General features: G+C 35.2%; 1 protein-coding gene across 1 annotated transcript in view; it reads left to right on the forward strand.

Annotated features, from left to right (window-relative positions):
- ADGRL4 (adhesion G protein-coupled receptor L4) overlaps positions 1–16,778 on the forward strand; it is a 118,027-nt gene that overhangs the window by 63,366 nt on the left and 37,883 nt on the right. Inside the window, exons 4-8 of the mRNA XM_007978197.3 lie at positions 3,725–3,795; positions 4,706–4,885; positions 4,997–5,180; positions 6,586–6,702; positions 15,881–16,086. Of these exons, the coding sequence (XP_007976388.3) occupies positions 3,725–3,795; positions 4,706–4,885; positions 4,997–5,180; positions 6,586–6,702; positions 15,881–16,086 (758 nt within the window). The remainder of the gene's footprint in view (positions 1–3,724; positions 3,796–4,705; positions 4,886–4,996; positions 5,181–6,585; positions 6,703–15,880; positions 16,087–16,778) is intronic.

Here is a 16,778-nt window from a genome sequence, read left to right on the forward strand (position 1 = left end):
GAAAAAACATAACGTTATTATCATCATTATTATTATCATTATTTTTGAGCTGAGGTCTCACTCTGTTACCCAGGCTGGAGTGCATTGGTGCGGTTATGGTTCACTGCAACCTGGAACTTCTGGGCTCAAGTGACCTTTCTGTATCAGCTTCCCAAATAGCTGGGACTACACTCCACAACACCCTGTCTGACTAATTTTTAAATTTTTTTTAGTAGAGAGAGGGTCTTGCTATGTTGCCCAGCCTGGTCTCAAACTCCTGGAATCAAGTGATTCTGCTGTCTCAGCCTCCTAAAGTGCTGGGATTATAGGTGTGAGCCACTATGCACAACCAAGCATCACCTGTTAACAGAAATGTTGCAAATGAGTTAAGATTGTTAACGATATGCTTGCATTTAGTGATATCAAATTGTTAATTTAAAATCAAATTGTAAGTTGGTCGTGAGGAAAGTGGGTCAATCAGTAAATCAGGTCTGTCAAATCTAGCCGGACTTAAATAATTACCTAACAGAGATTTAGCTTTCATTATGATAGGAAAGAGGTTCTTTTTTTATAGATTTGGAGATTACCAAGATATGGTAACGTAAAAGAAAACACTCTTTATTTATCTGTATCTTAAAACATACTACACAAAGCTCCTGCTATTAGGAAAATATGCAATATGAGTAGAATCACCAGTCCTGATTTTCCAGTTACAGTATCAGGTGGCAATGATATCCTAGGCACTATTCCACCTTCCCATACATTTTCTTGTTTGTTTATGAGGTAGAACTCTTTTGGGTTAGAAGCTGTCTTCTTTTTGAGACAGTGTCTGGCTCTGTCGTCCAGGCTGGAGTGCAGTGGCGTGATCTGGGCTCACTACAAGCCCTGCCTCCCAGGTTCACGCCATTCTCCTGCCTCAGCCTGCCGAGTAGCTGGGACTACAGGCGCCCGCCACCACGCCCAGCTAATTTTTTGTGTTTTTAGTAGAGACGGGGTTTCACCATGTTAGCCAGGATTGTCTCGATCTCCTGACCTCGTGATCCATCTGCCTCGGCCTCCCAAAGTGCTGGGATTACAGGCGTGAGCCACCACGCCCGGCCTAGAAGGTGTCTTTTTAAGATATTACCCAAGGTCATCACACAACTAATTAATGTTATAGTCAATATTTGAATTTAGATCTTCTAATTAGCAATCCCAGAGACTTTTCCTTCAAGAAAGAGGTAAGTGTAGGTTTTAGCCATTTGGACCTGCAAGAGATTGCAAGAGAATTTAGTGTGGATCTTGCTGCAAAATGTAGCCATTTGGCACATTCATTGTAGCCAAGCCAGTTTCACTGGACATTAAAGTCCAGAGTGCAAGAAGGAGGATGGAAATTGAGTTCCTGGAGGCAAGATTTTTATGTTTCTCAGAGATTGGGTTTGGGATGAAGTTTCTAAGAACGTTGCACATTTAAAGGATTTGAAATTGAGAAAAATCACCATCTTGTTTACTGTTACCCATAGAAGGCATCTCACCTACAAAACAAAGGTATTCAAAGAACATAGTAGTTTTCTTGCTCATTAAATAAATTTTTTTATTGTTGTTTATGATACTTCATGGGTCTGTTCACACTTTCATTGGGGTGTTTTCCCAGTTGGAGTATAACATTTGGTGCTTCAACAGTTCAGCTCCAATAAAGATTCATCTTTGCTTTAGTCCTATATAGTTTTCTCACTTCATTGATTTCATGACAAATGACCACCCTAGTCTGCACTACCATCTGAGTGCTTCTGTCTTTAGTCCAGCCTAGAATGCTTTCCTTGATGGTTCTCCACATCCCAAGGTCACTTGTCACTACTTGTTCCCTACTTCATTTTCTGTTCATTCCTTTTTGTGGAGTGGTAGGTCCTGAATACACCTAGAAAAGAGAGGATGAGGGGTGAGGGTGGTACAAGAGCATTTGTGTTTCTTTAGAAGTGGTGAGCTCAGATTTCTGGGTAGTACAGATTTTGAATACATATACTTTTTGGAAGAACAAGAGCTGTTCTAACCTTTTAGGCCTGCGCTATTAGCTGACCTTGTAAATCTAGTACCATCACCTTTCTAGTGAATGGAACTTTCTTTAAGAATCTAGCAAGAGGCTCACTTCCAATTTTTGGTTTTGGTGGTGCGAATTTGGATGTGTTTTCTAGATCTTTGTTGGATTTTTTAATGAGAAATAGGAACAGCTGCATTTAAGATAACTAGTTAGATGACATTTTAAATTAGACTTTGATTACACACCTTTTTTCTACTACAAAGAGTATTATGACACCCTATTAGTTTTAAATCAAATTATAAATTTAAGGTTAGATGTTCATTTATTAATTTAATATAAAGTATCTTGAAGATGTCAGACCTGGGGTAGAAACATAAAAATTTTGCATTAATTCAAGGTAATGATCTAGACTCTTCAGTTCCTTAGAATCTTTTTCTCTAGTAGCAGATTATTTATACTCTATTTATAATTATAATGTAAAGCATATTTCACTGTAGTAAGTAAAGTTTTAAGTTAAGAATATAAACTGTGTAAGCTTAAAACCTAGGGCCTTTGGTACAGCCTCAATACTTGGCTTTTGAGAATGTAAGACTTCATTCTGTATAATGTATTATTTTATTTATGATGATTGTGTGTTAAGAACCGTAGTAAAATGTAACCTGAACAAAAGTAATAAGTTGTGATAAAATTTTAAGGGAATTCAATCACACATTCTGCTACATCTTAGTTTTTTAGATTAACTTACATGCAAAAATGAAGTTTTGGAAAGAAATTGGGTCACTCTTCTATCCTCCAGATTACACTGCGTTGTTGAAATCAGTTTAGTTTGATACTAGAAAACAAATAAGTTTAAATGTGTTTCTTAAGTTGGGTCTTTGTTAAATTAGAACTAAGTGTTACATCATCAATGATGGAAATTACTGTAATGACTTTGTTGATTAATCATGCAATTCAATCTGAGAGTGTGGCCCATGAATAATATTTTCAGTACTCTCTCAAAATTGATTGGAGGAATTAAATCTAAAATGTATATGCAGCTAAGTTTGTTATGCCATTGTCTAAATGATGGTATTTCTCTAACTTTCTTATAAAATTTGACATGAAACCACTAATCATAAGTAACACTATTTTCAACAAGTTAGCAAGTATATGAGCACTAAAAAATTTTTTTTCAAATATTAATATTTCCAGATATAGATGAGTGCAGTGAGTCAATTGTCTGTGGTGATCATGCCATATGGGCAAATGTGAATGGTGGGTATAACTGCTCCTGCAAAGAAGGTTATCAGACATATACAGGAAAATCGCAGTTCACACCTAATGATGGCACTTACTGCCAATGTAAATTACATTATCAAATTTTATGTGTGATCAAAGAACTATATAAAATATGTAGTACACAGTTGTGAAGTACCACAGAGCTACAGCTTCCAAGGAATGTGCCTGCATTCTTTATGTTCTATGGAATAAAGAAATGAAAGCCTATTTTTAAAAATTTAATCAAAATTGTAGATAGCATTTTATGGAACTAACATTCCTTGGTCCTTAAAACTCCTTTGTTTCATTGTCTGTAAAATATTGCACATTCTAAAACTGAAGAGGAAATTCAAGTGTTAGAGAATGTCCTTTTAATATTTAAATAAGTGAGCAAGATCATTGGGATTTATATGATGAGCTTAGGCAAAAATACTTTTTAAAACTTACTGTATAATCTGTTTTTTCCTACAGAAAATGTGGATGCAAACTGCCATTTAGATAATGTCTGTATTGCTGCAAATATTAATAAAACCTTAACAAAAGTAAGTAGAACAGTTAGCAATTTATTTTATTTGGACATTTTGATTTCAATTAAAATGCTTTCAATGTCACACATTTCAAGAAGAGTAATCAGTAGCTGAACTTTAGGGAGGGTTGAAAACGTTTACATATAGAGATCTAAGCATCATGTTTGCATCAAAGACAGGGTTAATTTGAAAATCCCCAAATTATTTAAAAGGCCTTTTACATATTTAATATGCTACGTTTTCATTACTCCATATGTTGGAAAATTCTTTTTATGTAAAAAAGTTTATTGAAAAATAGTAAAGAGGTACTTTGACTCTAGACCCATTCCCACATTCTAAGTAGACATAATTGAATGCACCTAGATTTGGTACTTAAAAGAGAACATTTCAAAGAGCAAATAAAGTAGATGATTTATAAAATAATTGTCATATGATTGAGAATGTGAATCTCAACATGAGTAATCAACTATCAGTTTAAAGCAAATTTTCATTTAATCACATTGTAAAGAGTTTTGTTTGGTTGATTAAAATCTAATTTAAAGTATTATCATTTATTGCTTAGGATAGCAATATTTATAAGTACTAAGCAGTTCAAGTATTAAGGTAGATTCATTGGCTAGAATATAATTCTATACTGAAGAATGGGAAGTTATTTTGAAGACTCATTTTTAAAAAATTATTAATTCAAATATGCTCTGTTTCTTTTCTAAAGTAAAGTCTATGCTTTTAAGTTATTTGCTAATCTCTTGTAAATAAATTCAGGTTTCAGTGATGCATGTTATGGTTTAGGTTTATTAGTTTGATATTATTTATGTGTAGACCAAGAAAACCAACTCAGAATAAATTTAACATATAAGTTTTATTCTTATAAAACTCCAGTAGAACTAATTTAGTTTCCTTTTTCTGGACTCATTTTTTTGCTCAGATCAGACCCATAAAAGAACCTGTGGCTTTGCTACGAGAAGTCTATAGAAATTCTGTGACAGATCTTTCACCAACAGATATAATTACATATATAGAAATATTAGCTGAATCATCTTCATTACTAGGTTGTAAGAACAACACTATCTCAGCCAAGGACACCCTTTCTAATTCAACTCTTACTGTAAGTATGTTCAGCTTCAACTCTTAATATAATTGGGCTTTGAATTTTTCCTTTCATCTGTGATTAGTGTAGGATTCTAACGTTTCTAAAAGACATGCTTTTTTTCAATAGGAATTGGTGAAAACCGTGAATAATTTTGTTCAAAGGGATACATTTGTAGTTTGGGACAAGTTATCTGTGAATCATAGGAGAACACATCTTACAAAACTCATGCACACTGTTGAACGAGCTACCTTAAGGCTATCCCAGAGCTTCCAAAAGACCACTCAGTTTGATACCAATTCAACGGATATAGGTAAGAAACAAGGGTCCATTTCAAAGTAATCGTGTTTTCCAAATAAGCCATTTTCAAAGTCTTGGGTGGGGGTTAGGAGGCATGGTGTTGAAACTAGTACTGATTACATTGAAAACTACTTTTATTAGTGTAGAAATGAATGGTGATGCATACTGCAAGAGCACTGTGAATAAAGTACTAGTAAAAAGGATAAATCCACAAGTGTTGTCTCCTTCCTATCATGTCCACCTTTTCTGATTCCTGAACTGTACAGCCATTAAATGGTCAGAGTAAATTACTCCTTTGTCATTTTGAGTCCGTCATCTCATGACTTGTCAGGGTCTACCTTGACCAACGAACTTTTGGATATTGTTTGTTTGTTTGTTTTGAGACAAAGTCTGGCTCTGTCACACAGGCTGGAGTGCAGTGGCACAATCTCAGCTCACTGCAACCTCCACCTTCTGGTTTCAAGCAATTCTCCTGCCTCAGCCTCCCGACTTGCTGGGATTGCAGGCGTGTGTTACCACGCCTGGCTAATTTTTGTTCTTTTGGTAGAGATAGGGTTTCACCATGTTGGTCAGGCTGGTCTCGAACCCCTGACCTCAAGCCGTCCACTTGCCTCAGTCTCCTAAACTGCTGGGATTACAGGCATGAACCACCATGCCCAGTCGGATATAACACATTTAAACTTCTATTTAGGAATCCTTTGCATGTTGATGATATAAAGCAATCAACATAGCAAATTAGAATGTTTCTTGCTTCGTGCAAATTCATACCTAAAATATTCAGAATCTTGTGTCAAATTGAGGATGCCTATAAAGTCTTACTGAGGAAGCAAGGTAAGTTTGCTGAAATAATCGCTGCATACATCTATACTGCACTTTCTGAATGGCATTCTGCTGTGCAACCGCAGATTTACAAAAATCTCCTCAGGATTCATCATTTACTCTAAATCAAAGTTTCAAGGATTATGACTAATATGTAAGTGCTCTATTTTTATAATGTTTCTGCATGAAAATGGTGATAATACAGCAGGTCAAAGGAATTGTCACTCAAACGTTTAATTAAATCACTCATTAGTGAGTTATAGACACTATTCTGTAAGACATTGTAGTTGCTTATCTTTGCTTTACTAATTGTAATTTTACAGCTTCCTTGGTTACATACACATACTATATTTTATTTAATTCAAAAAAAAAGTTAAACCATGAGTGCCATAGTGAAATTAAAAAATTAAAACTTGAGTCAGATTTTTAACACATATATTACATTGTCCAAACATGTTAAGAATATGTTCACTCTACCTGCTATAAATAAGTTGAAACACAATAATGATGGATGAAATTATCTCTAAGCTAATATATTTACCATGTATATTGATTAAACTAATTTCAGGTTTTTCTTTGTTTTCATGGTTTTGTTTCAGCTCTCAAAGTTTTCTTTATTGATTCGTCTAAAATGAAACATATTCATCCTCATATGAATGTGGACGGAGATTATATAAATATATTTCCAAAGAGAAAAGCTGCATATAATTCAAATGGTAGGACTTTAACAATCTAACAGACAATATATCAGTGAATTTTCAATGAATACTTATCATGTATTTGATTATGTCATATGTATATGGAACAGTATGGTTTCCTACAAAAACATATGATGTATGTACAGTATACAGAATATCCATATTCTTACTTGAGATTTCCATTCTGATATAAATACTGGGGAGGATTTTGGCTGACAATATCTGGGTCCTTGTCTTAACTCCAACTTTTGTTACTGTCTGAAATGTTTGAAATTCTAATGAAAATATACAAAGAGCTCTGATTTTACTACTCCTTATACAGCAAAGTCACTACATTTGCAGTTCCTTTAATTTTTCTTCCTCAATAATCCATCATATTCTTCATCATGAGACAAAATTTGGGATTATGTGAGGAAGAAAAATAGAGATTTTTTTAAAATAGGTTTTTTTTTAAATGTTTGCTTTAGTTCTGGGAAACATGTGCATAACATGCAGGTGTGTTACACAGTTATATGTGTGCCGTGGTGGTTTGCTGCAGCTATTGACCCATCCCCTAAGTTCCCTCCCCTCTTTCCCCACCCCCCGGCAGACCCTGGTGTGTGATGTTCCCCTCACTGTGTCTGTGTGTTTTCATATTTCAACTCCAACTTATGAGTGAGAACATGTGCTGTTTAGTTTTTTGTTCCTGTGTTAATTTGCTGAGGATGGTTGCTTCCAGCTCTCATCCCAATACCTGCAAAGACATGATCTCATTCCTTTTTATGGCTGCATAGTTTTCTGTGGTATATATATACCACATTTTCGTTATCCAGTCTATCTTTGATGGGCATTTGGGTTGGTTCCATAACTTTGCCACTGTAAATAGTGCTTCAATAAGCATACGTGTGCAGTGTCTTTATAGTAGAATGATTTATAATCCTTTGGGTATATATCCAGTAATGGGATTGCGGGGTCAAATAGTATCTCTGGTTCTAGATCCTTGAGGAATCACGACTGTCTTCCACAATGGTTGAACTAATTTACATTCCCACCAACAGTGTAAAAGGGTTCCTATTTCTCCACTGCCTCGCCAGCATCTATTGTTTCTTGACTTTTTAATAATCGCCATTCTGACTGACATGAGATGGTGTCTCCTTGTGGTTTTGATTTGCATTTCTCTAATGATCAGTGATGTCAAGTTTTTTTTCATGTTTGTTGCCTGCACAAATGCCTTCTTTTGAGAAGTGTCTGTTCATATCCTTTGCCCACTTTTTGATGGGGTTATTTGATTTTTTTTCTTGTAAATTTGTTTAAGTCCCCAGTAGATGCTGGGTATTAGACCTTTATCAGATGGATACATTGCAAAAATTTTCTCCCATTCTGTAGGTTGCCTGTTCACTCTGATGATAGCTTCTTTTGTTGTGCAGAAACTCTTTAGTTTAATTAGATCTCATTTTTCAATTTTGACTTTTGTTGCAATTGCTTTTGGTGTTTTTGTCATGAAGTTTTTGTTCATGCCTATGTCCTGAATGGTATTACCTAGATTTTCTTCCAAGGTTTTTATGGTTCTGGGTTTTACATTTAAGTCTTTAATCCATCTTGAGTTAATTTTTGTCTGTGGTATAAGGAAGGGGTCCTGTTTCAGTTTTCCGCATATGGCTAGCCAGTTTCCCCAGCACCATTTATTGAATAGGAGATCCTTTCCCCTTTGCTTGTTTTTGTCAGGTTTATCGAAGATCACATGGTTGTAGATGTGTGGGGTTATTTCTGAGGTCTCTGTTCTTTTGGGTACCAGTATTATGCTGTTTTGGTTACTGTAGCCTTGTGGTATAGTTTGAAGTCAAGGAGTGTGATGCCTCCAACTTTGTTCTTTTTGTTTAGGATCGTCTGGGCTATATGGGGTCTTCTTTGATTCCATATGAAATTTAAAGTATTTTTTTTCTAATTCTGTGAAGAATGTCAATGGTAGTTTGAATAGCATGGATCTATAAATTACTTTGGGCAGTATGGGCATTTTCACAATATTTATTCTTCCTATCCATGAGCATGGACTATTTTTCCTTTTGTTTTTGTCCTCTCTTACTTCCTTGAGCAGTCATTTGTACTTCCCCTTGAAGAGCTCCTTCACATCTCTTGTTAGCTGTATTCCTAGGTATTTTGTTCTCTTTGTAGCAATTGTGAATGGAAGTTTATTCATGATTTGGCTCTCTGCTTGTCTATTGTTGGTGTAAAAGAATGCTTGTGATTTTTGCACATTGATTTTGTATTGTGAGACTTAGATGAAGTTGCTTATCAGCTTAAAGAATTTTGAGGCTGAGATGATGGGGTTTTCTAAATAAACAATCATGTCCTCTGTAAACAGAGACAATTTGACTTTCTCTCTTCCTATTTGAATACCTTCTATTTCTATCTCTTGCCTAATTGTCCTGGCCAGAACTTCCAATACTATGTTGAATAGGAGTGGTGAGAGAGGGCATCCTTATCTTGTACCAGTTTTCAAGGGGAATGCTTCCAGCTTTTGCCTATTCAATATGATATTGGCTGTGGGTTTGTCATAAATAACTCTTATGATTTTAAGATATGTTTCATCAACATCAGGTTTATTAATAATTTTTAACATGAAGGGTTGCTGAATTTTATTGAAGGCCTTTTCTGCATCTATGGAGATGATCATATGGTTTTCTGTCTTGGGTTCTGTTTATGTGATGGATTACATTTATTGATTTGTGTATGTTGAAGCAACCTTACATCCCAGGGATGAAGCCGACTTCATTGTGGTGGATAAGTTTTTTGATGTGCTGCTGGATTCAATTTGCCAGTATTTTATTAAGGATGTTCGCATCAATGTTCATCAGGGATATTGGCCTGAAGTTTTCTTTTTTGTTGTTTCTCTGCCAGGTTTTGGAATCAGGATGATGGCTGGCTTCATAAAATGAGTTAGGGAGGAGACCCTCCTCCTCAGTTGTTTGAAATAGTTTCAGAAGGAATAATACCAGCTCTTCTTTGTACCTGTGGTAGAATTCCAGAGACTGTGAATCCATCTGGTTCTGGGCTTTTTTTGTTTGGGAGGCTACTAATTACTGCTTCGATTTCAGAACTTGTTATTGGTCTATTCAGGGATTTGACTCTTTCTTGGTTTAGTCTTGGGAAGCTGTATGTACCCAGAAATTTAACCATTTTTTCAAGAAATTCTAGTTTTTTTGCATAAATGTGTTTATAGTATTCTCTGATGGTAGTTTGCATTTCTGTGGGGTCAGTGGTGATATCCCCTTTATCATTTTTTATTGAGCCTATTTGATTCTTATCTCTTTTCTGCTTTATTAGCCTAGGTTGTGGTATATTTTGTTAACTTTTTTTTAACCAGGTTCTGGATTCATTGATTTTTTTGGAGGGTTTTTCATGTCTCTGTCTCCTTCAATTCTGCTCTGATCTTAGTTATTGTCTTCTGCTAGCTTTTGGATTAATTTGCTCTTGCTTCTCTAGCTCTTTTAATTGTGATGCTAGGGTGTTGATTTGAGATTTTTCTAGCTTTCTGTTGTGGGCGTTTAGTGCTATAAATTTTCCTCTTAATACTGCTTTATCTGTGTCCCATAGATTCTGGTACATTGTCTCTTTGTTCTCATTGGTTTCAAAGAACTTCCTGATTTCTGCCTTAATTTCCTTATTTACCCAGGATTCATTCAAGAGCAGGTCGTTCAGCTTCCATGTACGTGTACGGTTTTGAGCAAGTTTCTTCATCCTGAGTTCTAATTTGATTGCACTGTGGTCTGAGAGACTATTACAATTTCAATTCTTCTGCATTTGCTGAGGAGTGTTTTACTTCCAATTATGTAGTCGATTTTAGAATAAGCACCATGTATCTGTAAGAAGAATGCATGTTCTGTTGATCTTGTGATAAGAGTTCTGTAAATGTTTACTAGGTCCACTTCATCCGGAGCTGAGTTCTAGTTATGTTTATTTTCTGTCTCATTGACCTAATATGGACAGTGCGGGCACTAAAGTCTGTCACTATTATTGGATGGGAGTCTAAGTCTCTTTGTAGGTCTCTAAGACTTGTTTTATGAATCTGGCTCCTGTATTGGGTGCAAATATATTTAAGATAGTTAGCTCTTCTGGCTGAATTGATCCCTTTATCATTATGTAATGCCCTTCATTGTCTTTTTTGATATTTGTTGGTTTAAAGTCTGTTTTGTCAGAGAGTAGGATTGCCGACTCCTGCTTTTTTTTTTCCCCTTTCCATTTGCTTGGCTAATTTTCCTCCATCCCTTTATTTTGAGCCTGTGTGTGTCTTTGCACATGATATGGGTCTCCTGAATATAGCACACCAATGAGTCTTGACGCTTTATCCAATTTGCCAGTCTGTGTCTTTAAATTAGGGCACTTAGCCTACTTACACTTAAGGTTATCATTGTTATGTGTGAATTTGGTCCTGTCATCACAATGGTATCTGGTTATTTTGCACACTAGTTGATGTGGTTTCTTCATAGTGTCTTTATATTTTGATGTGTTTTGCAGTGTCTAGAACCAGTTTTTCCTTTCCATATTCAGTGCTTCTTGGAGGAACTTTTGCAAGGCAGGCCTGGTGGTGACGAAATCCCTCAGCATTTGCTTGTCTGGAAAGGATTTTATTTTTCCTTTGCTTGTGAAGCTTAGTTTGGCTGGATATGAAATTCTGGGCTGAAAATTCTTTTCTTAAAGAATGTTCAATATTGGCCCCCAGTCTCTTCTGACTTGTAGAGTTTCTGCTGAAAGGTTCATTCTTAGTCTGATGAGCTTCCCTTTGTAGGTGACCTCCCCTCTCTGTCTAGCTGCCCTTAACATTTTTTCCTTCATTTTGGCCTTGGAGAATATGATTATGTGTCTTGGGAGTGATCTTCTCGTGGAGTATTTCAATGGTGCTCTCTGTATTTGCTGAATTTGCATGTTGGCCTGTCTTGCTAGGTTGGGGATAAAGTAAGTTTTTTAGGCTTAGATTTCTCTTTCAATTTGTATTTTTCTTAGTCTTTGTATAGTAAACTCTTCAACTAAACAACCGTTTTTAAAAATTGTATCAAAATTCAATGTTGATTCAATTCTGGTACTAGCAGGCAAGTTAATGATTAAATAACTGAATATCTTTCTTATATGGATGATGTAACTAATGGGCAAAGTTAATAAATTTGTTCCATGCCCATCAGTAGACAGTACAGAACCGATAGAAGCTGATTCTTCTAAAAAGAAATCAGCTTGGCCGGGCGCGGTGGCTCAAGCCTGTAATCCCAGCACTTTGGGAGGCCGAGACGGGTGGATCACGAGGTCAGGAGATCGAGACCATCCTGGCTAACCCGGTGAAACCCCGTCTCTACTGAAAATACAAAAAAACTAGCCGGGCGAGGTGGCGGGCGCCTGTAGTCCCAGCTACTCCGGAGGCTGAGGCAGGAGAATGGTGTAAACCCGGGAGGCGGAGCTTGCAGTGAGCTGAGATCTGGCCACTGCACTCCAGCCTGGGCGACAGAGCGAGACTTTGTCTCAAAAAAAAAAAAAAAAAAAAAAAAAAAAAAAAAAAAAAAATCAACTTTTCCAGGCCGGGCGCGGTGGCTCACACCTGTAATCCCAACACTTTGTGAGGCCAAAGCAGGTGGATCATGAGGTCAGGAGTTCAAGACCAGCCTGGCCAGGATGATGAAAGCCCATCCCTACTAAAAATATGAAAGTTAGCCAGGTGTGGTGGCAGGTGACTGTAATCCCAGCTACTCAGGAGGCTGAGGCAGAGAATTGCTTGAACCCGGAGGTGGAGGTTGTAGTGAGCCGAGATCGTGTCATTGCACTCCAGCTTGGGTGACACAGCAAGACTCTATCTCAAAAAAAAAAAAAAAAAAAGGAAAAGGAAATCAGCTTTTCCTTGGTACCTAACTAGCAAGTAAGTAGCTACTATTTCAATTTAATCGTTTATCTGTTATTTTAGTGTAATGCATTTAGAAAAGAAAACTCTGCTGATAGTAGAATTTTGTTGTTATTCTCATATAGGTAAAAATATATTACCTAGAGAAATAGGAATTATAAAATTTTTGCAAAGAAAATAATAATATTTCCTATTTTCTCTAGGTAATCTATTTTTACCTATATGAGAACAACAACAACAAAATAGCAAAATACAATGGAAAATATATACTGCAACACACATATTGTCTCATGGAGAGACACTGTTTCATAAAAAGAAGTATTTTCGTATCCTCTATTCTTTCTTGTCATGTTCTGCACAAAAGTGGGAAATAGCCATAAATGAAGTAAAAATAACTAAGTCATACTGCCATTGAACCCTTGGCTTTTACTCTATTATACCATATTCTAATTATCCAAGTACACATTTTGTATTTAGGAACAAATCCAAAGAATGTATTAACTGTTGAAATTTCAAAGACAACTTGGTACTGTTTGGAATTTGGATAAAAAGACATTGAAAATACTGATTATGGTGATAGATGATGAAATTGTTATGGAATTAATATTCTGAAGAAATTTTGTCTGATTGTATGGTAGCTTTGTTATATTTAATGATCCCACGGACAAAGTGACATTTGAAAGGGACAGTAATATTAGCTCTCAATAAAGGAGAGTAAGAAAATGTGTTTTGCTCAAGGTTATATCTTAAAAATAAGGACAAATCTAACACATTGATCAAACCCTCTCAAAGATGTCTGCGTGTATTTCTTAATTTATTGAAAAAATTAGTTAATAAAACACATGCATTCTTTAAAACATAAACAGTACTATTGGTAGGAAAATAAAGGAGGTCTATGCAGCACAAGTGAATTTTATTTTTCTTTTTTGAGACAGGGCCTTACCCTGTTGCTCAGGCTAAAGTACAGTGACATGATCATGGCTCACTGCAGTCTCGACCTCCCAGGGCTCCAGTGATCCTTCCACCTGAATCTTCCAAGTAGCTGGGACCAAAGAAGCATGCCGCCATGCCCGGCTAATTATTCTGTTTTTGGTAGAGATATGGTTTTGCCATATTTCCCAGGCCGGTCTCGAACTCCTGCCTCAAGCGATTCTCCCACTTTAGCCTCTCGGGATTACAGACCTGAGCCATGGTACCTGGGCCCTGGATTTTTAAATAGATATTTTTTTATAGACTGAATTTTAGAAGCGTAAGGAGGAAGGGTTGAGAATGAACAGAACAAGATTCAATGCTCCAATCTATCGTTTTACGGTAAAAAGATAACGGACTTTTCTTAAGAGATTTCACATATTTATTTTCAAATTACTTATGAAATCAACATTTATGTGAAAAAATAGAGCAGCATATGAAGCTCTATTGAGAAGTGGTTTTAGTTATTCTCAAGTTAAAGTGGCAATAAAGCAGTTTGAGAGCAATGATTCTCTAAGGAGTTCGTTGCATAGTGTATGTGGGTAAGATTGATTTGAGAATTTAACATAAGGAAAAATCATAACTCTTGTCACCTCAGTAGTTTTCTAATGGTTTGGAAAGCAACTTATGCTTGGACCACAATAATAAAAAACTATTAATTTCATTCAAAAGAATTAGAAGCAAGAAAACAAAATAGGAATAAGGAAGAAGACCTACTGAATGGGAATCTTTAAACAAACATATATCGGTATTAATTCTAAAGCAAAATCTCCAGAACTTAGCATAGTTATTTGCACTATGTAAATGCTCAGATATGTGTTCTGTCAATTGAATTGAAGGCTATGTCTAGTTCCTGGTAAACATATGGTAATGTTAACAAATATAGGAAAGATCTTAGGGCAAAAAGACTACAGTAAGCATTGTGAAGAAGAAAAACTAGGAAGGATGGATGATGATTTATTAGGAAATGATCTACTCTGTTCAAATTATTCAAAGTTTTTATGCTCTTTGTTAGTGAATAAACCCCTAATTTTTTAATAAAAGGTACAGGTTTGATAAGAAAATTCAAAGCTAGAGCAAGCCTCGAATTCATGAGAAATCATAGGAATTGAAGAAGTTCAAAACCCTGGGAATGGAAAAATAAATACTGAGACAATATATTTGTAAAGGAGGTGAGAAGATGTTTTGGAGGATTCTCTGTGGCAACCCATACCAAAAGTCAAAAAAATGATGTTAAATAAATATTTTTCTTCACAAAGGAAAGCAGTGACTAGTAGATTTTTACAATTCATCTTATACTTTTGCTTTGTCATTTGATTTTGAATCATCTTCTACTACAACTCCTGAGATGCCACTGTCCCACGACGTGGTTCATCAACTGGAGCTGGTCATGTAGACCTAACAGGTATCCAAGTCGTGCCTCAGGCCCTTGTCTGTTTATAGGAAAGCCTGGGACAGTTGTCATCTTTTGGAGTCATAATTTTACTAGCCCAATGATGTCATACTTTCTTTAATATAAGTTTTATAAGATGGCACTTGAGGAAAATCCTTTATGTAATGTATCTGGGTTTAGCAAGGCTCTTAACAATGTCTCTTGAGGTACCTTTTAAGATTAAGAGAGAAAACATAAATAGCAATACACTTTGGCAACTTCTAGCTCACACAGTCATATCCAAATAATTCTATTTATTCATGTGATGTGGAGGTTTCCAGTTTTGTTATTACAGTCCTTTGTATTTGATGATATTAATATTTGTATTTATAATTTTGTGCTATTTGGTTATATGCTGCTGCACTGCATTTGGTGAGTTTTAGGGGACATGGATAATGGCTGCCTCTCAAGGAAATAAATTTTCTACCCTGACATTGCATAATTACATGTTATCAATATTAAATAGAAACCATTTTATTAGGCATAAGTTTGAACTCAGTGGCATGTTACAACTCCTTCAACTCTAAATTTTATTGATTCTATCAGCCTGCGATAATTTCCTCCTAATATCTCTTAAATTCATATATTTATACGAGGACATAATAACTCAAAATTTAATTATTCAAGTGAATACACTTCACACTCTGGTTCTTGGTCAGGATTTTGGCGTAAATTTATCTAGGACTATTTTTCTTCTAAAGATAGTTTGTGCAAAGGGGATATTTATCTTCAAAATCTTAGAGGTCAGAGAATATGTCTTACTATGGTTTAACAATGCAGGCATGGGCTTATTGTGGTCCATATTTCAGTATCTGGGTATTTGTATAAGTTCCTAATGTAAAATGTTTCTCTATTCAATTTTTATGTTTATCTTAAGAGTGTATATACAGTTTGTTTTATAAGAATTTCACTAAATATACTTATTTTATTGATAGGCAATGTTGCAGTTGCATTTTTGTATTATAAGAGTATTGGTCCTTTGCTTTCATCATCTGACAACTTCTTATTGAAACCTCAAAATTATGATATTTCTGAAGAGGAGGAAAGAGTCATATCTTCAGTAATTTCAGTCTCAATGAGCTCAAACCCACCCACGTTGTATGAACTTGAAAAAATAACATTTACATTAAGTCACCGAAAGGTAAGCTGTTTTTCTGGTAGTTATTGGCTATGACTGTGATATAGTCAGAGAAGTGGACTCTCTGTTGTGTCACATAAATTATCTAAGTTCTTGAGTTTAAAAATACAGATTTGAAATTAAAAGAGTGAAATGGTTTTAACTAATTTTTCTACAAATTATTTGTGTACTTTCAGGGCTCTTTAAACATTCTAATTAATACCAAACAATTTATTAATTTGATTCTCTGGAAATAAGCAATATTTTTGTTTTTTTTAAGTACACTGTTTATTTTGGAAATATTCATAGTTTCAAAGAATGAGTTATTAAAAAGTATCACAATCAGAGAAATAAATAAATGTCACTTGTGTAATAAGTGAGGTGTTTCATTAATACTTGTCATTTAAAATAATATTTGAAGGAATTCTGGTGTTGATTAAAAGAAAATCTTAGCAAAATTTACAATATTTCATAAAGAAATTAGTGGAGGCCATTTGACTCTTATTTTTTATTCTATTTCACTTTTCAGACTCATATAATTAAAGTTATACAATAAAAAAGCATGATTAGAACTAACCAACTGTTTAGCTATTTTAGTTAAAAATAAATGGGGGCAACTCAGAATCACAGGTTATTTGCAAAAATTTCACAATTGATGTTATCTTAAACTTTCAACATAATTTCAGTTCTAGTACATGATTCAAGTACTTTCGAAG

The sequence above is a fragment of the Chlorocebus sabaeus genome, chromosome 20, assembly GCF_047675955.1.
Source record: "Chlorocebus sabaeus isolate Y175 chromosome 20, mChlSab1.0.hap1, whole genome shotgun sequence".
NCBI lineage: Eukaryota > Metazoa > Chordata > Mammalia > Primates > Cercopithecidae > Chlorocebus > Chlorocebus sabaeus.